The sequence below is a fragment of the Poecilia reticulata genome, linkage group LG1 (genome assembly GCF_000633615.1).
Source record: "Poecilia reticulata strain Guanapo linkage group LG1, Guppy_female_1.0+MT, whole genome shotgun sequence".
NCBI classification, from domain to species: Eukaryota; Metazoa; Chordata; class Actinopteri; order Cyprinodontiformes; family Poeciliidae; genus Poecilia; species Poecilia reticulata.
The window spans coordinates 6,073,096-6,098,113 of NC_024331.1; the positions used below are offsets into that span (position 1 = coordinate 6,073,096).

The 25,018-nt window shown below is 40.7% G+C and overlaps 1 protein-coding gene across 1 annotated transcript in view; it reads right to left on the minus strand.

Moving 5' to 3' along the window:
* Positions 1-25: 25 nt before the first annotated feature.
* Positions 26-25,018, minus strand: part of LOC103475290 (zinc finger protein GLIS2-like) — a 39,374-nt gene continuing 14,381 nt past the window's right edge. The window contains exons 2-7 of the mRNA XM_008426841.2: positions 11,702-11,887; positions 8,924-9,126; positions 7,174-7,359; positions 5,044-5,177; positions 4,634-4,752; positions 26-1,018 (exon numbers count right to left, since the gene is read on the minus strand). Coding sequence (XP_008425063.1) covers positions 333-1,018; positions 4,634-4,752; positions 5,044-5,177; positions 7,174-7,359; positions 8,924-9,126; positions 11,702-11,867 — 1,494 coding nt within the window. The 5' untranslated portion in view covers positions 11,868-11,887 and the 3' untranslated portion in view covers positions 26-332. The remainder of the gene's footprint in view (positions 1,019-4,633; positions 4,753-5,043; positions 5,178-7,173; positions 7,360-8,923; positions 9,127-11,701; positions 11,888-25,018) is intronic.

Consider the following 25,018-nt stretch of genomic DNA (forward strand, 5'->3'; position numbering starts at 1 on the left):
ATAGCTTTTTTGTAACAACTGAAGTTAACACAGTTACTTGATTGTGTTATAAAATGGCATTATTTGCATGAAAAACATATAATACTGCCCCTTTAAGAACCATGTGTAAGGGTACTTCTCGGAATTGATGTTGCTTTCAAAGGAAACTCAAAGGGAACTCCCTCTTTTGTTTTTGAAAACATTCTTGTCCAGGCATGTCTGAAATGTTTGCTCTGTACCGTAACCAAGTAAGCTCATCCAAAACTCACAGATTTCCTAACTGTGCAATCATTTGGTTCCATTAAAATCTGATGCTCCTCCAAAGCTGCAATGTTCACGGTGGCTCTCACAGCTTAACTAACAGCTGTTGGCTTTAGGAAAAAAGTGTTTGAGGGAACAATGACCCAAGAGAAAGCATCCCCCGGTCTGGGTCCCTCTCCGACAGACAGGTTGAGAGCCTCGCCCTCTTTTTTCCCCTTGTTTTCATTGTCCCCCTCTGGCTCCTTTCCTGTCACCTGACCCAGACCTCCCAGAGCTCCCAGCCCCAGCATAGACGCAGCAGAGAGCCTGAGGTGCAACAGCGCAGAATCGGAAAGGCTGAGTGGACTGATCCCACAGCGGCCGCCTCCACTCATGGAGAAGATGGGTGCTCCATGGTGATCCAAGGCCCTGGAGTGGCAGAGAGCGGAGAGGGGCAAGGACGTTCCAAGGCCACCGAGAAGAGCTGCCGCTGTTCCTGGAAGGATGACGTGCCCCCCACCTACGGAGGGCAGCTCGGCGGGGTTTTGGTGCCCGGAGAACCCCAGCCCCATTCCAGTCCGCAGCCTGGGAGAAGGACCCGGCTCCTGGGCGACAAAGTGGCCGTGGGCCTTGATGTGTTTCCGCAGTGAGCTGGGATCCGTGTAGCGTTTCAAACAGCCCGCCATCTTGCAGCAGTAAGGCTTGTCCACGTAATGGGTGCGCGTGTGCTTGAAGCGGTCGCTGGAGTTGGAGTAGCGTTTGTTGCAGCCTTCATACGGACAAATGTAGGGCTTCTCACCTAGAAGTAAGAAGAGAAATAGATGTGAGAAGGTTGCCTGAAGGTTGCAAAACTTTGTTAGTAAAGCCTGATGACCCGCCAGGCTTACAAAACACTGCGGGGAAATCTCAGATTTGTTCGAGAACATTAATAAACGAACAGCATGATGAACAGGAAATTAACCAGACAGTTGTGGAGAAGCTTAAAATAGGGTTTGCTTCTATAACAATATGAAACGCTTTGAACATTTTACAAAGTTAACAGACTGAATTATGAGGAGCCTTAATAAGAGAAGCAGATCTATGTTAACTCTAGAGGAGCTGCAAAGATTCACAGCTCAGGTAAGTCTATACATTAACAGTATGACCTATAGCAGTGCACTCTACAAGTCTAATAAACCCCCCTGACGCCACAGTGAAGGGCTAACATCAGAAGTGAAGAAAATTATGATTTTAGTCATAAATTTTGTTTGCTTGTGTTTCTGTTGTTTTGCAGGTCCAAGTGACCTGCAAAAAAACAGGAAGATCTTTGGTTCTTCCCTCCCAGTACCTTTGCCCTTCTTTGTCTCCCTGGGGCTAGATTGAAGACAAAAAATTCAACAAAAGAAGTTTATGTAGGAGGATGAAGATAAATATTCTGCAGCTGTCCAGATCAAGATTACAAAGAGTCACCATTATAAAACCTCAGCAGCTGGATGGCTGGCCAACAGGACCTAATTTGCTTAATATATTTACCTAAACAAATTCCTGAAATTCCCTGCTTCTAAGGAATTAAAACGAACGACAGGTTCCAAGAAACTATACCACGGTTAACATTGTTAATAACATTGTGAAAGAACGATACAGTGTATTGCAATGACAATTTAATGCAATGTAATGTCAATGTAATATCAAAGGCTTTGTGGATGCATGTCTAGGGTCTCTCTTTCTTCCAGTAAATAAAACCAATACACTCTCTTAGTTGTTCCACTATTGCACAAAAAGACCGGGAGAAGAACAAAAACTCATATGGAACGCATGTCACTTTGCTCAGATGATTTTGATGCTTCATATCAAGCGTCTGACTTCAAAGTGGACAATTCATGTTCACTCTGAATACAGCACAAGGGAGCAGGTTGAAGATCCTTCTTGTTCCAACTTGATGCTCACCAGTTCACACAGAAAGATCCAACAAGACATGAATAATATAGAGTGTAAGATATTGTCTGGCCTGCAACCAGATCTCAATTGGGTAAAGCACGTTACCCAATTAAATGCTGATGTTTAGTCCAACATCAGCGTCTGACCTCACAAATGCACTTCTGAGAGAATGGCAGAACATTTCTAGGAAGACTCTTCATAATCTTGTAGACATCCTTTCCATTGAAGTTTAAGCTGCCGTCAATGCTAAGGGACGGTGAAATATCTTTCCAGTGCATGTATGCATAAAGGTAAGCAAGTCAACACTTTTGCAGTACTCTATAATGTTAATTTGAATAGTCTTTCGCATTTCGTATTGTTGTTGCGCAACCACCCCCCCTTCTCTCTCTCTCAACTTCCCCTTCTCAGAGGAGGGAGATGTGCTACCAGCTCTCCATCTAATGGGTGAATTGAGTTTCCTAAATCTGCTGGGATTTTACCCTGTCCAGAACTGAAGTAAACTCTGTTTAAGCTGGCGTTGAGAAAGACTAGCCTGGTTTCTGACGACCTCTCCCTCCAGATGTCCCACCCTTTTTCACCCTGTGAATTAGCCAGATTGAGAAACCTGCAACCAACTAGTTCCACAGGGCACACCTGTTAACGGTCGCTCTTTCTCTTTATTACAACTTGCACTTGTTACTGAACCAGGTTGGTTTTAGTGACTCGGGCAAGTCCCAAGGGTGTTGTTTTGGCTAAAAGCAATCTATAAAACATTTTCCACTTTTTCTTCCCAGAATCAAATTTCATAGCTATTTTACAGCCATCAAAGAACTTTAAGGTGACTCATTAATTGAATGTCCACAACATCTTTTAGATTTTCTTAATGATAATTATTTTATTAGCAAGGCAATTTTGCAAGGGTCAGTACAGCTTAATTCARTAGCAGAAATAATCAAATAAGTAAAATCAATAATCTAGCCTATCTTTCCCTAATGCTGACACTGTGAACTAAAAAAGGGAAACTTTGAGAGAGACGGACAGAGTTTGGCATCTTGAACCCCAGAACTGGCCTGATGATGAAGATCGTCTCACAATCTTCCTGGTCCATTGAGATGCAGACAAGCTGGTCTCATGGAAGGAACACACCAGTTCTTCCTCTTTGCCTTTGTTCTTTGCCTTYGTCTTTATCTTTGTCTTTATCTTCATCTTTGYCTTGGTCTTTGTCTTTGGGGTCTGAACCAGCTGATGAGAGAAGTGCRATTTGAAGCCACATGTTGCGGGGCTAACGGGTTGGTCCCCATGTGCAGAACAGTCTTCGGCTCTGTGGCCCCGGCTCTTCTTCAGCTGCAGAGTTCTTTGTCCATCYCGATCTTGGCTCGAAGCTGCCTGAAGGATCCAACCAAAGATTCCTCTTTTGCACCCACTTTATAAAGGGTTTATCCACCTTTTGGCGTGTTTGCGTTGGCTTGCTTTGTTGCTGTGCCTCTCATTGGCTGACTGCTTGGACAAATGATGCCATATCCATCACCGTCTTGGAGACATTATGTCCTGATGTCTGTGCTAATGTCCCAAGTTGCTCAACAGTCCACCTACGTCTGTTGCTTGCCCAACCTTTTCTTTGGAAAGTTAAAGTTCAGCAATAAGGCCTTGGTCACCTCTGCTCTCCCATCAGATCCTCTTTCCCCCTGACCTTTCACATACTATCTACCTCCAACACAACATCAGTGACCTTTAACTACAGTTACATTTTACACCATTTCAAGTTCAATGTCAAAATCACATTTATAACCTTTTAGTTTCTCTGATTTAGCATTCATTCATAATATTATAACCATTACTTATTAGTTACTCTTATTATAATCATAATGTGAGTTCTTACAGACATTTCTGAAAAGAAACCAAGAATAATCCATTAYTCTAATTATTTGATACCATGTTACAGTTATTTGTTTTATCTGTAAGTACCTCCATAAGCATAAGAGTAAGTGCAAATATTCTTATAATCAAACCAACATCAACCACTGGTTAAACCAATATTAATTATTGGTTAAATTATAAGTTATTATTAATAATTTAAGTATTTTACTCTGGGTTTTATCCAATTACTCAAAATGTTTAGATTGTATTCTTTAAACCTTTAATGCTTGAAGTAAGGAGTAGTCTGAACTATTTTTATACCCATGCAGGCTGAAAGCTTTCTTCCTCTTTCTCCAGGAAACCTGCTCTTCCTGTTCCACGACTCTCTTTCTGCCTGACTATGATTTTTTTATGATTAAATAGAAAAAAGTAGAATTAAAGCAAAGTTTGCAGGACACAATCACAATACACACAACCAGATTAATTTTATTACAGTCTGACTACTGTTGGGTCTTAATGTCACCTGTGTACTCAATTTTAAAGGTAACTTTATTCATTGTTATTATTAAACTAAAATCTCCAGCACGGGGAAGTGGGATGAGCTCAACTTTTTGCGACAGTATTCAGTTTGTTTAGATTTCCGGGTGGATGGGTGGCTCACCTGTGTGGGAGCGGGTATGAATCTTCAGGTTCTCCAGACGTGAAAAGCTCTTGTTGCAGGTGGGACAGTGGTGCGGCTTCTCGTTGGTGTGGGTGCGGATGTGAATCAGCATTTTGTACCTGCAGCGCAAACAACATAAAGTTGCAATTGTCACACGTGTGCCATGATGCTGTAGGTGTGTGCATCACCCAAAAAGATTTGGCTTAAAGAATTGCTCTTAACTGGGACATGACCTTTGGTGGGACACCGTAGGTTTGTTTATTCGAATACTCTCAAACGTTCTTTCTGGACAACTTCTCTTTAAAAGGTCATTCATGTGGAAGATTAGTCCACACCCAATATATCCTGTTTCCAACAGGACATCAGGTGTGACTAGCTTGACCCTTTGTCCCTGTGTGTGTGTGCTGTACCTGGCGTTGAAGCCTCGCCCGTTGCGGGCGCAGCCCTCCCACTGGCAGCAGTACCCAGAGTCTTTCTCGGGCTTGACGTGGAAGTCGTTAATGTGATCTACCAACTCCTGGAGAGAGTCGAAAAGCAGGTGACACTGGAGAGGAGAGAGATGGAGAGGACAGAAGTCAGTGAATGACTGATTGGTTGAGTCAAGTCCGCCGTATTTGTTCAGCACATTTCAGCAGCAAGGGAGTTCAAAGTGCTTTACACCACAGGAACATAAAATGTAGTTACTAATTGTTAAACAAGCAATAATCTGCCATCGTAAAAATCATAAAGCAAATATAGATCAAATATGTTGGTCAATGTTAGACTTACTGCTAATCAAAGGCAACTATCTAATCTAAAATCTAAACTACAGTCAATGATTTCAAGGAAGTCAGTGTTCCAGCATGTTTGCAGTTTTCTGGAAGTTTTTTTCTGTTATGTCTGGGATTGTTGGAGTTGTCTTTGGTTTGTTTCTTCTGTATTTGTTGCAGAATACAGAAGAAATCAGGTTATTTTGATTAGATCAGCCTTGTTTCTGTTTTACTTTATTTCAGTCCGTAGCTAGTGATTCTAGTTTATTTCTTGTGTCTAGTTATTCTTTTATATTAGACTTCATTTCCTAGTCCCCAATGTACCAACACACATGGTGTAATAAAACACCAGGTACAGCATTCAGTTTTTTAGAAGACTATAAAAAACTGAATGCTGTTTCTCCATTTTGGGTTCTGGTTCTGGTTCACCTCTTGTCATGTTTTCTCAACCAATGATTGCATTTCATTAAAACTGCATCTTACCCAGGATGACCTGGAGATCAGCTCTCTTCTTCAAGACAACATTTTACACCATTTCAAGTTCAATGTCAAAATCACATTTATAACCGTTTAGTTTCTCTGATTTAGCATTCATTTATAATATATAACCATTACTTATTAGCTACTCTTATTATAATCATAATGTGAGTTATTACAGACATTTCTGAAAAGAAACCAAGAATAATCCATTATTCTAATTATTTGATACCATGTTACAGTTATTTGTTTTATCTGTAAGTACCTCCATAAGCATAAGAGTAAGTGCAAATATTCTTATAATCAAACCAACATCAACCACTGGTTAAACCAATATTAATTATTAGTTAAATTATAAGTTATTATTATTAATTTAAGTATTTTACTCAGGGTTTTATCCAATTACTCAAAATGTTTAGATTGTATTCTTTAAACCTTTAATGCTTGAAATAAGGAGTAGTCTGAACTAATTTTATACTCATGCAGGCTGGAAGCTTTCTTCCTCTTTCTTCAGGAAAGAAGAAGAAAAATGGCGTGAAAGCCATTTCACACCAGAAATGGCTTTAATTATATTTATACCGTATCCGCTGCCTTTTATCTCAGTGTGTGTAATCTCAATAATTCACATTTTAAATCAAAACACAATGACGTTTATATATTATTATCCATGCTTAATCATTTCTAGGACTTTCTATTTACATTGATTCCTAATTTTTTGATATTCAGTATTTTATTGTCAGGAATGGTATATAATATAGCTTAACTTTCTAACTCTTGGGAAGCTTAGTTGTGTGGTGCACATGGTTGAATGAACATGACAGGTTCATTCACCCTGTGTCAATGTTTAGACATTGTTATAAAATATATTATTTTGCTACACTCAAACACTCTTCTAATTAAATTTCAGTGGGAGGTGTTGTAAAAGTCTGCTGGCTATTTCCTTTAGACTTTATTTCAAAGCAAGTAAAAGTGCACAATGTCCCACACTTAGCAGATAAATATAACTGATTTTACAAATAAAAAACTTTTCTTAAAGTTCTCCAACATGTTATGCATAAGTTGCAGTTCAGTATTGGTTTCTGTTAAGGGTAATATTTAGTACTTAGTACTCTGTCTTTTCTTTTTCTATTTATTTGACTATTTGATTTTAATGTTATTATTATTTGCTTATACCACCACCTAGTGGCCAGTTACAGCTGCAGTTTTTTTCCACACTTGAACATCAAATGTATCAGAAGCGACTATTTCTTTAAATATTGAAAGATAATTTTGATCAGATCTTGCACAGCGCGTCAAACTGAGCAGAAATTTTACCTTCTTCCACCGACAGGCCAGCTGACCTTCCTGTGAGGGCTCGGGGGAAACGGCTTTCTCTCTGTGCTGGCCGATGAACACAGAGGAGGAAAAGCTGTAGCCCCTCTGCAGGCTCCTCATGGGGAAATAGAATGGAAATCCGGGCTGGGAGGCTCCACCGTCAACGCTGTGATGCCAAGATGCTTCCTACCAGAGGAGACGATCACACGGAGAGAGGTTTGAGAGTTCACACAAACTGCCTTCACATCACACTAAAAATTAGTAATTCTATGAATGGAGGAATAGTTCCTAACTTTGACCTGTTCTTTTGTACTTTTAAGATGCTTTAAAAATCTCTTAATACTTCCAGGCACTGTTAGGGATTGGTTGAAATCAGTAGTAACATTTTTCATCTTCTTCTTTTTTTTAAATCTAAAATGTTACAACTGAACAACAAAAACATAAGGAAAAACTAGAAAATCTATTGCTGATATGGAACAACTTTATTTTTATAATCAAAAGACAGTTTCTTTTTGTGGCATCTACTGCCCCCTACTGTTAGACCTGATGTGTCGTAACTAGGCAACAAGTGGCCTGTTTTCGTCTACACAGCTGGCAAAACTGGGTTTTAAGCCACACATAATATTCTTTTATCTAAAAACTCTGGATTTTATTGCCTAATATAAGTGTGTTTTATCTGACTTGACCTTCTTTGTTTTTGTGCAGCTGTGCAGAAAGCAGCTGAAGCACCGGACGTAAAATTTTCCTGACACTCAAATCCAAGAGATTAGTTTTTGAAATAAGAAATCAGCTTTTTCTTTAGGTTTTGTCCATCGGAGCCACAGTAAGATTAGTTTTTACATCTGCCTACAGGTGTTTAAAAAAAAAAAAAGAAAGAAAAAATAGCTAAATGCAGAATCTACCAGTTCATAATTTATCAAACAAAAGACGTATTCACCTTGAAAATGTGAATTTTAATTAAGTGTATGTTTGTTTCTTTTAAGATGACGGTAAAAAAAGAAGAAAAAAAGTTCAAAATAAATCTCTTAAAAAGAGTTAGCAGTCATTCAAAGCCTCAATTAACAAAATTCAGTCTTCAACTTTTATATAAAAAACATGTTTTTTACATATTTGCTAAAACTGACACCAGTTTGAGACAGATAACCTGTGATGATGTCCTCCACCTTCGCCCTGAGCTACTGTTGCCTTTTGAAGAAACGCACCGCTTCCGATTTGTCGCAAATTAAAAACAACCAATCAGAGCCTGGAGGAGGGCCTTGGCGCTGTCAATCAAACTCATGTATGCGCTACTAAATGTGCTAATGGCCTAGAAACAACTCACCGTTCCAGGAAAACCATCAGTGGTCCTGCTACCTAGCGTAGCATTCACAACATGCTCCGCCAGCTAGTAGAGACAGACAGGGGAGCTGGGATGGGGGTGAGCAACGCCACACCAGATTGTGATTGACAGCAATAAGACCCGCCTCCTGGCTCTGATTGGTTGTTTCTAGTTAGCACTGAGAGAAGTCAAACACTCTGTTTTTTTTTTTTTCACAGGTTACCTGTCTCCTGCCAACTGTCACAACATATAGTGACAGTTTCAACACACGTAAAAATATACGTTTTTTTTTTTTTTTAAAGTTACATACTGCAGCTTTAAAGTCAACAGTCAAAATGGTTTCAAGCTAAATACACACTCAGTGCTGCCGTTGCCATCTGATGTGACTGTGTGCATGTCGCTGTGTGTCACTGTGCAACCAGCGGCTCTTACCCGAGAGAAGAGGTGAGGCTGCGGGCTGCTGCTGCTGCTGCTGCTACTGTGAGGGGACTCCAGAGGCGAGGGAGGGCAGGGGGACGAAGGGGAGGACGGAGACGGAGACAGGGAGAGGGCCCGCTGAGAAGACGGGGACATGCTGAGGTCCATGGCTGGAGGGGTGAAGCAGCAGCCAAGGCGCTCCTGAGAAGATTGGGAATCTGGATTGGAAAGTTTAGAGGTTAAACTTTAGTCTGTTTTATGTCAGACTATAAAGCGGTTTGCATGGGCCTTTATAATCACATTTACACTAAGTGGTTCCGGCAGGTGCTTTAATTGACCTTTAACTTTTAAGTGGTTAAGCTTTAAATTCTGTTTTTGTTTTTTTTGTCTCTTTTCGTTCTCACCTCAGCTGACTTTGACCAGTCAGACTAATTAGGACAAATTTCTTTAAGCTTTTCAGATTTTTTTCCCCAACCTGTAACTGTGTTAGCAGATTTATTCATGCAGCAGCACTTTAGTTTGACTTTAAATGTATCAATAATTCCAGACAATCAATATCCCATCGAGCCAAGCTGAATGATGACGAAGAATATTTTTAAACAATTTTACACACCAAAAATAAATGCTTGTAATCTTTATGTTTTATTTAGTATTCAGTATTACAAGTCTTAAAAGTCTTTAACTATTTATTGTTCAATTCCAGTTACATAAAAACAATATGTGTTTTGTTAGTTGATCTAATACTAAATTAAGTGGAGATTGTTCATTTGAATTTAGCAGTTAGTTCCAGTGAATAAATAGAAAAATGAGTAAAATCTTCTGATATTCTGGTGAATAATAAAATGCACAAAATATGGAACACATATGCATATTCAACACTTGGTGGCGCCATATCTCCATAGATTCCACGTACATAAAAGTAATAGAAGATTTCTTCATGATTAAACTGACAGATAATTTCTATAATTTTATCTGGAGTTTGTGTAACCCCCATTTCTGATGCTGCCCTGGGCAACGTCCCACCTGGCTAACCTGTCATTCGGTAAATTAAAAATATGCGTTTAAATGAGGCTCATTTAAACAAACTGAAAGCACCTTTTGAAAATAACCTTCAAGCAGGTATTAAACACACTTTTGTTTAAGCTCAAATTTCCATATTAAATTGATTGTATTTTTTATTGGTTTGATATAAAATTCTTATCTAAAGTGACATGTTTTTATTAGCTGCAGCCAGAAAGTTCTTATAATTAACAGAAATAAAAGCTTGAAGATATCAGTCTGTGCGTAATCTATATGATGTGTTTCACTTAGTGAATTTAGTTACTGAAATACATGAACTTTTCAATAACATTAATGGGTCGCTATTTCACAAACCACCACTATTTACTATAATCATTTGCAAAACAAGTCATAATTTAGCATAACTTCAATCACCAGATATCAGGAAAATGTTTTTAGTACGATCCTTGGTTTGTGTAGAATATGCATCAACAGGCTTTAGTTGGCATTAATATCCAAAGTGATTTAGAGCTTGTCAGTAGGGTTAATACTTAAATGTTAACAAGTCAGAGGTTGGTCTCTGAAGTTGCTTTGAGTCACTTAGATTCTCATAAGCTCAGAGTTTTGATCCATCTTCAGATAGTAGACATGTTGGAATTCATATACATATATATTCTTTTTTTTTTGTATTGTTGCGATAACGCCACCTATGGGAAATAATTACTTTCATAACAGTTCCTTAATTCACAATTCACCACATATTTCTTTTGATGATCGGAAGGAGTTTCTTTTTCCTGAACTATAGAACTGATTGTGTGGCCCTTCTTTTTTTTTTAAACTATTTATGGTTCCATCTGTTTTTGACTGGAGCACAAACAGCTTGTATGCACATGTGGGGACTTACTTAAGCAAACAAGAAGCACCTGACCGCAACGTGGAGCTGCATAGACCTGCGGCATTTTTTGTTCCCAAAAGTAAACAAATTAATCGTTTAATTATAGTATAATTTAAAGAAAAAAGTGAAAAAGCAAAGTATCTCTTGCTAAATGTTTTTGATAGAATAGTCAAAAGACTATTAATTATAGTACATATAGTATAATTATATAAATATAGTACATTATCTGCCATACTTGAATATCAGTTATTTAAGTTATTTTACAGTCCTATTGGTAATAATAAAGATAGATATTAGCTATATGTTTGCCCCAGTAATAATATTAACATTAACCCAAAATAAAACCCTACATCCTCATTTAACAAGGATTAATTCCACATAAAATACTTATAAAAATATCTTCACAAATCATTTTTTTAGCCTTACATTGTGTTCACGTGTCACAGCTGCAATTTGACAAAGTTTTTCCACTTCTTCCTAATTAGCTTGAAAACGACATTTCTTTCCGACTTAACAAAAATCATTCTCTGATTCGGTTTCCACCTCTGCCCCAGGTGTGGTCTGGACGTGCCTCGGTGCTTAGTGGGAAGCCTGGTTTGGAGACAAACGTATGATTCTGTCTGCATCAGCTGCAGCTTTCTTTGGGCCACTTCATGTCAGTGTCACGCTCAGCTCGTTAGAGCCGACGCTTCCAAATCTGCTGACAATCCACCTCTGTGTGAGGAGCAAACTTCTATTGGATTTACAATATTAGGTTACCGGAGAAGTGAGAACAGGGAATCGGTTTTGTTAAAGACTCACTGTGACACCAGGCATCATCAATGCCACGTGGGCGCCTGACTTGACCCAATCTTTCTATTAACTGAGCTGGTAGAGTTTCAGTCATCCGGGTTGGTTACCTGGTGAGGAGGGCGGCGATGGGAAGGCGGTGCACTGCAGGTGTGGCCGTGAGGCGTGGAGAGGAGCACAGATCGATGAGGGACAGGACCTCTTTCCAAACTTCACAGGACCACCTGTTCGTCCAGAGGGTAGCTTCAGGTCCAGCGGCTCGTCCAGAGAAAGCATGGCTGCTGAAGACTGGTGCCCTGAGACGGGAAAAACAGGCATTCAACACAAAACAAAGACAATTAAATCCTCAGCGAGAAATACTTTGACATTCTTTCAGCTGAGGCATAAACAACATGGCGGTGTGTGGATCTTGTTTTGATATTTTAACGGTTGAGGGCTTGTTTTTCTCCACATCTGTGTCACATGTGTGTCAACTGGTTAGTCTTCCACTCGAAGAACATTTTTAAACCACTTTTCTGTCTGCAACAGTGGATTTCAGATCTCATAATGTGCAGCAGCAGCTGCATTTCCATTGACCATGTAAGTGTCCGATTTGACATTTCAAAAATAAATTTGACTAATGGAAAAACGGCAATTTTAAAAAGCTTTTGGCACTAAGACGTATCAAAATTGGTTTATTTTGCAGAACTGCACTGGAAACACTTTTTCTTATCAGACGAGTCACATGATGAACAGCTGGATATTGAAGATGATAAGAAGTGGTTGGAGGATGATGGTAGGAAACCTGGTTGTATCTGGGATCTTGTTCTTTTAGTCACAAACCATATCTCTTGAACATAGACTAGGGACAGAAAATAGGCAGAACGGAGCAAACCCTCACTCCATCTGTCCATCGTCAAAGGAGGGAACCCTTTGGTAGAGAGCCGACACCATCCTACACCCCTTGAACAAGACACTACAGTACATGGCCTACTAAATGAGGTTGAGACTAACTTCCCAGCAGAAAGGAGCAGTCCTCCTTTTTCGACCACAACTAAAGTGACGTGTTTTTATTAGCGGCGGCCAGAAAATCTTGGGATCTTACTGACTGCTGCCTCTCATCCTTCCTCACGTTCTGCTCAAACCACCTCAGGGCACCCTGAAGGTCGTGACTTAAAGATCCCAACAGAACTACATCATCTGCAAATGGCTCATTTTAAACCTTGAGGTTACCAGATACCCTCCTTTCCACGGCAAGTGTTGAGATCCTGTCCATAAACACCACAAACAGGATTTGGGCATAAGCTCAAGTTTATGTCACAAATGCAGCCACAGAATTTATCTTGCTTACACAAGGACCTGATAGTCCTTAAAGACATTCCCCTTATGCCCCGTACTACCACAACCTCCCCACAAAACACCTCGGGGAGACAGGGTCGAAGGCCTTCTCCAGAACCACAAAATACCGGAGAGCCGAGTTCCTGTGACGCCGTCGGCAGCTTTGCAAGAGATAATTATCTTGTCTACTGCCTCGTTGACTACAAACGAGGCAGGGATGAAAACCGCTCTCCGTCTCTTGAATTCAAGGTTCAGCAGTTGGTCAGAGCCTCGTCTCTAAAGAGAGTCCTTGTGGGATGGGGTACCACGACCTTTAGACACATTCCTGGCCCAACACACCTCAATCAAACCTATTTATTTATTATCACAGCCTCATTTCCCAGGGAGCCTTACAAGTGGGACCCACTTGTTATTGGAACACAATCTCCTATCCCCTTTCCTACAGGCTGGTGCCACAGGAATCCTCTACATGACATTTAAAAGGTGTATCAACCAAAACTAAGGTCCTGCCATCAGGGAGTTTATTTAGTCTTTCAGCATTCCTCTATGGTGGCTATATTTGGGAGATCTTCAAAGCACTCCTTCAACCAATCAGCAGTGTCCTGCATGTCTCCAGCCTGACATTGTCCCAGGTTTCCCTTCTTAAGCTGTCAAACGGTCTTCCAAAACTTTCTTGAACCAAAGAAGAAGCACAGTGTCCACATCCTACATACATTCCTCCGATGACAGAGATTTTGCTTCTGACATTCTGGCCACACAACACCCAAGTCCGTTAGATTCAACCAGATGCTAAAGCTTCCTCCCTCAGCCCGACAGCGAAACCCTAAAACAGACAGATTAACTTACACGGTTTCCAAAAACATTTTTCTTTCCAAGTAAAGGGAGTTTAATTGTGTAAGTGTAGACACCCCATAGATTTTCTCCTTCCCCTTCCAGATCTGAAGGTTTAAGTGTGAGTGTTAACTTTTATCCGAGGTCAGTCTCTCATTTAACAGGATGAGGAAAATCTGATTCATAGGTCAAGCCACATGTCTGGTGAGCAGCTATCAAAACAACTTCATTCTCACACTCGGGGATGTTGGCCAATCACAGGGTTAGTTGTGTGAGATTTGTGCTAAAAGGGACAGTCACATCCAAACAGGGATGTTTAGAGAACAAATTATTTATTTAGCATAGTGTTTAAAGTGAATATACTTTCTTGATATACAACAAAGTATTTAGTTTCTTTACTGTGAAGAATGTACAGTTCTAATATTGTCATATGTTGGGGTTTTTTGTGTGGGTTTTTCTGTGTTCTCCGTTTAGTTTGGGTTGATTTCTAGGTTTCAAGTGTCTAGTTTTGAGTACTGCCGGTTTTCCTTTGTCCACTAATGAGTAATTTGATTCACCTGTTTTGTTGGCTATTTATGGTTGATGCACCGCAGGTGTGTGCGGCAGTCTGGTCTGGGTTTCCTGGTCTGAGTATCCTCTACGCTCAGTGTGAGTTTTGTATGTTTGTGTACCGGTGAGTCTGACCTAAAATATCTTGAACTGTAATGAAGAGTAAAGGTTTAATTATGACAAGACGGAGAAGGCATCGTGGTTCCTGTCAACACCAAACATCATCATTCCTGACAGATATGGGCGACATGGGCAACCACCCAGGGCGGCATGAGCACCCCCCGATCCCGTTTGTGCTTCACCAGACTAGGTTAAAAAAAATAAAATAGTTTTTTTTTTAAGTAAAAATAATAAATAAATAAATGAATTCTTTATAATTACTTGTAAACTCAAAATACTGACTAAGACAATTTTGTGTTCATTAGAACCACAAAAGTAAACTGCACAGTTTGCAGCTTCTAAATGTCTAACTCTCCTGGAAGAAGAATCTGGGAAGCATATGCATGCAAAAAAAAAGTACATGCACATGAATTATACAATTAATCCAAAGGTAATAAAGCTACAGTGTAAATGACTACAAACGAGGAACAAAACAAGTAACAAATAAAGAACCTTTGCTCTTTGTTAATGCCACATAGCTCATTACTCTAACCTAACAATCCATGTCTGAGAAAGATCTGAGTTCCTCTAGTGATGCATCACAGAAAACCACATCTGTCTCTAAGGTCAGTTGTTGTCCAGTTTCTGAGGGAAAACCTCATGATAGTTATCGTGATATGAAACTGTTCCTCTGCATTTCTGTGGTCGGCCCTTAAGTGGCTTGACAAGACTTCGCAGTAGTGTTTTCATTTGTTAAGGTTGAACCCTGCGACTGAGGCATGAGTCAAAAAGATCTCTCGGTCCATGACTCACCGCTGCGCTCCTGTCGAACAGAGTGACTCAAGATTCGGATATCGGCTTCAAAGCGAAAGCGTCGCGGGGAGAAGCCAAAAACGGGAAGAAGCTGTAGTAAGGTGGAAAAATCTTGCAGGAGAGTAAAAATTGTTAGCTGCTGCTGGAAAAGCTGACAGCACTGATGGGTTTATCTTTGCAATTTTACATTGTGGTGACAGTTCCCGTTAATCCTGTTAGCGGCCATCAGTCGCATGCATGCAGGAGAAGATGCACATTTTACTTCATGTAAGACTGAGCAGGACTTGGTGTGCATTTTACTTTCAAAGGATCAACAAGGGGAAGTTATTTCCCAAAATATCTTGCTTTTGGTTTTACGGGGAAAAAAAACAATCTAGCTGCACGAAAAGTGCAAAAATTAATCTTTTGTCTGTTTAAAATGGGGAGGCTCCATTAAAGGGGCAGTATTGTGTATTTGTCATTAATATAGAGGCATTTTATAGCACAATCAAGTAACTATGTTCAGTTAAAAAAAATTGGGCTTCTGCTTCTTTAAAAACTCCTCCTCTTTCTGAAACTCCACCTTCAGGGGTTTCTGGTTGTTGTAAAGTCATCATAACATCGCTCTTCTATTAACCCTTTAACAGCGGTTCAGTGGAAGTAGCTCATATAATGAGCTCAGCAGTTCCACCAAGTGTTTACTAATTGCTGCTGGTTAGTCTGAAGGAGCTGAGTGGGGAAGATGTGGGGGAGCAGCGGCTCTGTGAGGCAGAAGCTCAGCTTGGAAACTGGAGCTTCGTTGTCGAAGGCGACTCTCGGTCCAACCAGGCGTTTTGCACGGTTGAATGGTTGCTACGGGAGATTAACGGATTTCTCAAACATGCATGAAAGAATGCATAACACACTGCCCCTTTAAAACTTTTATGCTTTTAACTCTGGTAATTTATCCCTTAAGTCATCAAGTTGAATTAGTTAAACGGTTTTATTGAACACTTCTGGTTGTCGTAAAGTCATATTGTGACCAGAACAGTTCCGACAGTGATTGCTTTGGCTGAACAGCATATTGACAATATATTGTTATTGCAGTAGCAGTGTTAAGAACATGGCCAAGGACATTGGCCTGTTTGGGACCTAATATTCACCACCTTTTATATTTATTGGGTCTTAAATTTGCTTCCGTCCCAAACCCGCAGAGGAACTGCTCTCTGAGCTGCCTCTCGTCATTTATGCAGGGTTCCCACACAGCTTTCATGGAGAAATTCCAGACTTTTCCAGACCCAGTTTCCCTGAGATTATATTGGAGAGAGGAATAAGAGTTTTGCCTTTACGTTTTGTAGTTGTGCAGACTGATTTTTTTTTTTAAATGTATAGAGGATTGAAAACACATGGAACATGGATGCAGTCCGTCTCTCGACCAATCGGCACTAGCCAGAAAAAATGGAAAATGGATGGATGTGATAAAACTCAAAGTCACAAAATATCCCGGGAAAGGGGATTTTTGCTCATTTTGGGAGTTTGAGAGATATGGGGTAAATTCAATCTACACCTAAAAAAAACAACAAAAATACAACATATTTTAATGTTGGCAACTTCCCCCAGAATTTGGATTAAATTTAATTTTCCTTCAGGATGAAATCTCAATAAAAACATAATCTGAACCTCCAGATGCAGAACACTGGAATTCATTCACCGTCAGAGTTTCCAGGTAATCTCCCATGCCACAAAGGTGAGTTGAATGCGGGATTTATAAATTCTTCAAATAAAAAAAAACAATCTTATTAGGGTTAAAAGTAATCATAGAGAGTGGACACTGCTAGAGGAATCTCTCTCCCAGGTTTTTATCTCATCGAGGGCAGCATTTTTCCCTCCCTCACACACAATTTGCAACACTCTTGCGAGAGGTAAGACTGAGCACTCAAGTTGGTACAAACACAAGAAACAGCCCGGGGGAGATTAAAGATTCTCGGCCGTTACTTTTTATGGGGGGAAATGTTTAAGGTGGCACTCATATTTCGACATTTTCCTCCTCTGAACTAAACCTATTCCAGAGCGGATTACGTTTTCAGGACTAAATGTTACGACGGCGGTATCGTTTAAGAATAAAACCGAATTTGTGATTCTGCAAAAACTGGAAGTTGACCTGCGTTTAAACCCCCCATCAGCTCGCATATTTTCTCTTAGATAAAGAGGAAAATTACAACAAAACGCAGCTCTAAAGAGAGAGAGAGAGAAACTCATTAGTCCACCATTGCTCACATTGTTGACTAATGCAGCCCAGTCCGCCATGCCAACTTTAGATTACACTCAGATGTTTATTCCAAATTCCATCCTGGAACGTCACAGAAAGACCAACGAGGCAAAGCAGAGGAGCGACAATCCAGCCTTTCTAAAACGCAAAGAAACAAAGTCAGAATTTGAGATGTTATTGGTTTGCTTTTTCTTCAAAATTTGCCAGCAAATCTGTCTTGGAAACTTTTTTTTTTTTTAACTTGAAACCCTGCACCCCAAGTGGAAAACTTTCAGCAGGCATCTGTTTTTTCTGGACACAACTTTTTCAGTCTCTTAAATGGCGCCAGACACGGGTTTGAACGCAGGTTTTCTTTTTTTTTTTGTGCGACACAGCTGCTAAACCTCAACAGGGTGTCCCGCTGCACGGCTCGCTAATGACAGCTGGCAGCGACGACGTTTCTTGATTTACTTTTTTTTTTTTTTTTTACTGGCTGGATTCGAACCAGCAACCTTCCAGTCACATGCGCGCCTCCTCCCTCAGGCTCCCAGAAACTCGCTGTCACCACAAATTCTTCCGCAATCACTGACACAATCCCCCGGCAGAATATAAGGCAGAGGCTAAACCACAATGAAGTCAGTGTTTAGGGTCCCGGCTCTCTTTGCCAACTTCTTCACCACACTGGTTTCTCGTTCCGCTGCAACCTCGCTGACTTTTCTCATGCACACACTCGCATACGGACTGCTACTTGGGACGCAGGGTGCAGGGCACGCACATACGCCGTCGGTCCTTTGCCACATGCGTCCAGACACGCACGCCTACCAGAGTCACGCTATGCCGGAAAGACTCTCAGCAATGCCCAAACCTCCAACCTCCAGCAGCTTTCCCCCTCAAAGACCTGCGACATGTCTCACAACTTCCATCCTTAGCAGAGCACAGACTGTGACTACAAGAAGACTTGCATTTAAGAATACTGCATTTGGTCCTGCAAATGTGCACTCTCAAACTCTAAGGGCTGCAAACGTTTAGGTGCACAGGTCTCCAGGAACTTGCGCAAGGGTTGGCTGTGACACCGCAAAGCACATGAGCTTTTTTTTCTCATGAACTCCTACACAGTTATAACATCCATGACATGTCACACTTAATGGAGTCCGACTTGAGCTCAGGTACGACGTACACACTCATCAGGCTTTCCTCCTCTCACAGGAAACATTTGCTTCTACGGTCGCCCTGGTCTGGCCTCTCCCTCCCTGTAATTTTTTTCTACTCCCTCCTCTCTTGTCTTCCCTCCCTCTAACTCCTTCCTGTGGTTTTCCTCTCCCAATTCACCAGCAGAGCATACCTCTCCTGTTCCCCGCTCCTCCTTCGTCTCTCTTCCCCCTCCTGCCCTCTCTTCGTCTCTCTCACATACTTTATTCTCCAGTGCATTTTTAACTCCCTTCTTTCATTCCTTTCCAGTTTCTTGGATCGTGTGTGTGCTTGCAGCTTTGCCTATTGCTTTATGTACATAGCGCCACATGTAATGTTTTATAAGTGTTATGAAACTTAATATATTCTGTTAGAACTCTATAAAAGCGCGGGACGAAAACAGCCAAGATTTCTTGATCTGCCAAGCACAGAAGGGTTGAGGGGGATTGGGATCAACAACAGCTCGTCAAGCCGTTCAAAAAAAAAAAGAAGTTCAATGTTCGATTTTTAGAAGTAATGTTCTTTGATCTTTCCAGTGCAAGTCCTTTTAAGGAATTTCAGAATGTCCCTGCAACTGCAAGGATCACGGAGGGAGGCGTGGGGGCTGTGTTTCTGTGATCTGAAGGCATAAAGAGGCAAGAAGAAAGAGGGCATTTATGAAGGTCTGAAGTGTCCGCACGAGACTTTGAAATTGGATACCTGCTTGAAGAGTACTGGGCAAAAACAAAAGGACTAAATGAGTGTTAATGGGCAGAATCACGATGGAAGTCGTGAAGGGGGGGGGGCAGTCTGCTCAAACCACAGAGTGAGGAGAAATAGAGTGAAAACATAATTCAAGCAAGGCATGACTTTTGGAAGCGAGCAGACAGACTAGAAAAGTGGTGTGTTATTTCTTGCGTGAGATATTTCAACCCAGTGAATATAATTTCTGAATGAGTGAGACCGGAGGGTTTTTGTTTTTTTATGGAACAAGTACCATCATGTCAAGTCCAGGCAGTCCAGTCATTTTAAAACTGAATGGCTACAGGACTTGGATTTTTTTTTCCAGTTTGCTGTGTTAAGATTCCATCCATCCATCCATCCATCCATCCATCCATCCATCCATCCATCCATCCATCCATCCATCCATCCATCCATCCATCCATCCATCCATCCATCCATCNATCCATCCATCCATCCATCCATCCATCCATCCATCCATCCATCCATCCATCCATCCATCCATCCATCCATCCATCCATCCATCCATCCATCCATCGCCTCCCTATTTGACACTTTCCAATCACTCATTCTGGGGTATTCCAAGATGTTCCCTGTTCAGAAACAGCATATAGTCTCTCGAGAAAGGTCCAGGCCCCATCCATGAGTCTTCTTCTTAGTTGATTTCACATGGAAAACCTACGGTGGTCAACGTCCGGGACGCATTCCAATCAAATACCCAAACTACCTTAGCTGACTCTCTTTGAAGTTGAGTTCTTCTCTAATCTCATCCCCGGCCATCATACAGAGGAAGCTCGGTTCAGCCACTTGTATCCAAGATCATTCTGCCATAATCCATATCTCACAACTTGGGCTGGTAAAAACTCACCTGTGTCTCTCAGTGAGGCATTTGAAGCCCTGATCCTTCAGTTGATCTCTGGCTCTGTGCTACCAACACTCTGTAACAAGACAATAAGATACCTGAACATCTCCATTTGACTCAAACACTCAACAATGACTTGGAGGAAGCAGTCTACCATTTGTCTTGTTAAGAACTATTGCCTCTGATGGTCAGTTTTTAATTGGTGGAAGGTTGCAGTTGAATTATCCACCAAATCATCGATTGTTTTCTATTTCTCCAAGATTTTTCACAAACCATTTCCAGTTTAGGGAAAGGGTCTTCCCCAGGTTATTATAATTGAGGGGCCAGCTTGGAAAACTTCCTTTTGAGAAGCAGGTGGCCGGACCACCGGACTGGTTCCCTTCAATATAGGGATTCAGTAGCTCTATTTGAAGCTCCCAGAGATTCTATCTATACCGGAAGTTTCCAGAAAGGTCGATAGAATCTGAAATTCCAGTCTGTGGTTTTATCACCAGCACCATCAACTGAAAATCCAACATGGCTACCTGTCGACGCATATAAAAAGTAGCTGTAGATGAAAGAGAGAATACAGATTTGTTTGAACAATGCTAACAGCTAATAAACCAACAAACCCGACCGGGTTTCAAACCTGGAGCTGAAATATTGTTAAGTTGGGTTGGATGTAATTCCCAGATATACATGCTGACAGTTTAAATCTCTCTCCACTGTGTTTCGCTCTCAAGGTCTTGATAAGGCAAACAGCAATGTGCAAGAACCACTAACATTTTGGCTCGTCCAAGTCCTGGTGTTGGCGAGAACTACGGCGTAAATGGACTGTTTTCTATTATGTCAGGTCCGTTTCTCAGCATGATGTCAGTGCCAACGTCCAGGATGCTGACCTTCCCTCATGACGTAAAACATGGCTGCCAAAGGAAAACAAGCAAGAGAGGAGGAGGTGAAAACCTATAACAGAAAACGCAGGACATGGACTCCCACCCTTTCCTCTCCTCACACTTTTCCCATTATTTGTCTCAGTTCTTCCCTCCCACCCTCTCTCCCTCTGGCTCTCTTGCATCTCGGCAGAGCTAAATGATGCAACTCTGCAGACCGAGTATGCAATAGTCACCAGTAGAGCCTGTAGATTGTCTCGCACTGACACTGGCGTCTTCACCCCTTAGCGAGGGAGTGGCGGAGGTTGTCAGGGCCAGAGGAGTGGGGGAGTAGCCTTACGAGAAGGGGCCTATTTTCCTCTTAAAAACGGTTTTACTGACCTTCTGTGCATTTTTAAAGAAGGTACAGCAACTTAAAACATTCAAATCATCCAGGAGAGAAGTTATAAAACACAAACCGAGTCAAATTAAGGGAGAAGAGGTTCTCGAAATTCAAACTAAACTCAAACAACGATCAGCAGGAACTCCAAATCATCATATATTTTGATAATGAAACAAGCTGAACTTGAAAAATGGTACATTTAGCACACCTACACATTACATGTTAATGCAAAACTATTTGTTGGAATAGACAAGCTAGTGCCAAAGAAACATGGACATGTTTTCGGGTGTGTTGAAACTAGTCAAATTATTCTTTTTCTAGCACCTCACGCCAGTTAACATCACATTTTCTAACTCCAACCGTCCTGAGAGACATTTGGAAACAGTGTGGCAACAGGTCTTTGGATATTTCAGGTTGTCAAGTTATGCCATAAAAACGGCAGCAAAAACATTGTGTCCTGGCACCGTCTGATTAGTTTGAGGACGCAGTTTTGCCATTTAGCTTTTACTCGGAAGTTAAAAACTTCTGAGATTTTCTTTGGACAAATAACAAAAGGACACCCACATCTCTAGATGTTGGTGTTCTGAGTGGGAAAATTGAATTCTTGACAACCAGAACCTTCGAAATGAAACATGGCCACCTCTATCAAATGAAAACAGAGACATGGGCAAAAAACTGTTTCTTTGCACTTCTAACTGTTGTTTCTCACTAAAATATTCCAAACTGCAAAATTCATTTGATCAAACGCGTCGCTGCGGCGTTTGAAAGTACACCAAGGGCAATAACTATTAGCTTGTCTTGCTAATGGTGATTAGCCTGGTTGTTGCTCAGAGCAAATCCCACCGGCTTCTGAACTTTGAACTAATATACAGTTGAGTTTATTGACATTCCCACATTAAAGCTCTGACTTCAGAGGTAAATGGACGACCACACAGGAAGCCAATTTTTATGCTTACTAAAGGAATAAAACAGTTTATTTTCTACTGCCACAAAAGGTAGTCCACATGCAATCATTGGAATCTATGACTTCACCTAATGACAACACAGACTGGACCTCATAGCCACATGAGGACATAAAAATATTTACGCATATTTATTGAAAACTTAAATCGTGAGCATTTCAGTATTTTTAACCTGTTTAGATGCAAAAAGTTCATGAACTAAGCTAAGGAGCTCGGTGTTCCAGCATGTAACTCTTAAATGGCAGGACATCCAACACCACAACACCACAACAAAGAGAGTCGAGAAAACATCAGAACCAGAGTCAACAGCGTGACGCTAGCCGCCTGGACCTTGGCGACACGCACATCATGGCCCCATTCGTTCTGTTTTAGCTCAACCAGGCAGCAGCGCTCCGCACTGAAGTGTACGGTTTTCAGTAACGCTTCAAATTGGGCATAAAAAAAGACCCGAATGAGGAAACAAAGAGATTTCTCACCAGAATATCAAAGCACAATGACGATAATAATCTTTATTGTCAATTAAGCTATCCACAAAAAAACAGCACATGTTGACTCATTGCTTTTCATGCATTTCTGTTCCTGTTCTGCTCATTATCTGTTTTTTTCCCCGTCTTCTGTGTATTTAACCAAATAAATCCAACACACCTCTATTCATTCTCTTGCTCGATTTAACCCCGTGAGACTCCGCGTAATTCAACAGACCCAAGGTCGATATGGGGGCTTTTAAGACGTGCAACGGGTAAGGAAATTAGCAGTGTCAGTTTGGTCAACCATCACTCATGTGCTTAAGCTGACAGGCAATAGTACAAAAAAAACAAAAAAACTAGTACTCCCTTCTAACAGGAAGAAACCTCCAGGAGAACCCGACTCGGAAAGGACCCCGTCTTCATCAACCAGCTGCGGCGGCGAGGACAGGAAAGAGACACAGACGAACATAAAAGCACGGAGCAGACTCAGGAAAGGCGACCATCTGCCTCGACTGACTGGAGGTGAGAGCGCAGGAAAGGGCCACAGAGAGACACACAAGCACCAGGACGTGGATGCCGACGGTGAAAAGGGAAATGTGATGTGGATGGAGAGAGCAGATCAAGGAGTGGTGGCCACTTTGTTATGTAACGTGACGCCGCAGACCCACACAGCGGCACAAGTTAGAGGGGTTACTAAAAGCCATTACTAACTACATAAAAGTAAATTATAGATTGTAGGATCACATGGACAAAAATACACATGTATACTATTATGTTTGGTAATATAATGTAAATATAATGTAAGGATGTGATGTATAAAACAAACAGTGTTGATCGTTGATCTAAGCACAGAACACTGCTCAACTCCATTATAGTGTCTGGTTGCATTTTCACTGGCCATATAAGCTGACATTTTGAAAATAAATCCACTTAACTGAAATGTGCCAATTTCGGAAAAACCTCTCACTTTTTGATCAAATGTTTTGGCGTTGGGATCAGATTAGATCTGTTAGATAACATAATGTAAGGATGTTATGTGTAAAAAGCAAAAACTTATTGATCCAAGCACAGAACCCTAACTAACTCCAGCTGCGTTCCCACTGACCATATAATCTGACACTTTGAAAATAAATTTGCTTAATGGAAACACGACAATATTGTTTGATAAAAAATGTTGCTGCTGCAATGACGTACCTTTTCTTTTTTTCGCCATGTCAAAGTTGGTTTATTTTGCTAATCTGCGATGGAATCACATGAGTCACATGATCAACAACTGGATGTTCCTACTGGCGCAAACCACACCAAAAAAAGAAGACATGAAGTAAACGGAAGATAATGTTGCATTTTTTTAAATGGCTTATCACATGAACAAACTCATTCATGTGTTTTTATTTGGATTCCTTATTTAATGGAAACACCACAGTTGCAAAGACATTAGAGAAATATTGGCAAAAATTTTCTCACACATTTGTAATGGAAACACCTACTGTTGACTGAAAATTTTTTTTTTTTTTGAATAAACTAATCTATCTCGGGTTATATTTATACTGTTTTGCATGATTACAACAATCAGAAGTTAGACCATGACATGACAGCTTGAGCCATTTTGTCTTGGCAACGATCAGTGTCTAAATCTGGATTGAAACTTCTCAGAAATAAAAGGTAACAGGCAGTATTTTTTTAAAAAGAAAAGAAAATGCCCTATATTTTACAGTTGCTTTTCCACTTATTCAGTAGTTCCTCAACCTCTAATAAATTATTTTGTGTCTTGCAAAAGTTTCCCTACTTTTAAGTGACATACCTACGTTTTCCGCATTGTGTCACAACAATGTTTTTTTTTTTTTTTTTTGAAGAAATCTAGTTTGATAAACCAACACAATGTTGTGCATAATTGTAGTGGGAGGAAAATTATAAATAGTTTTCAAAATATGTTACTCTGGTACCAAAATGACACTTTTGTTTCTCCAAAACGCCTCCGAGGTGAAACATGGCGGTGGCAGGATTATGCTGCGTTTTCCTAGAGACATGAAAACTAATAAGAGTTGATGGGAAGATGGATGGAGAGAATCACACAGATATGCTCAAATCCAATTCAATCTTTTCTTCTTCTTTGTTTTGTAAAGTACCTCCAGATGACATGTTGTGAATTGACGCCATGTAAA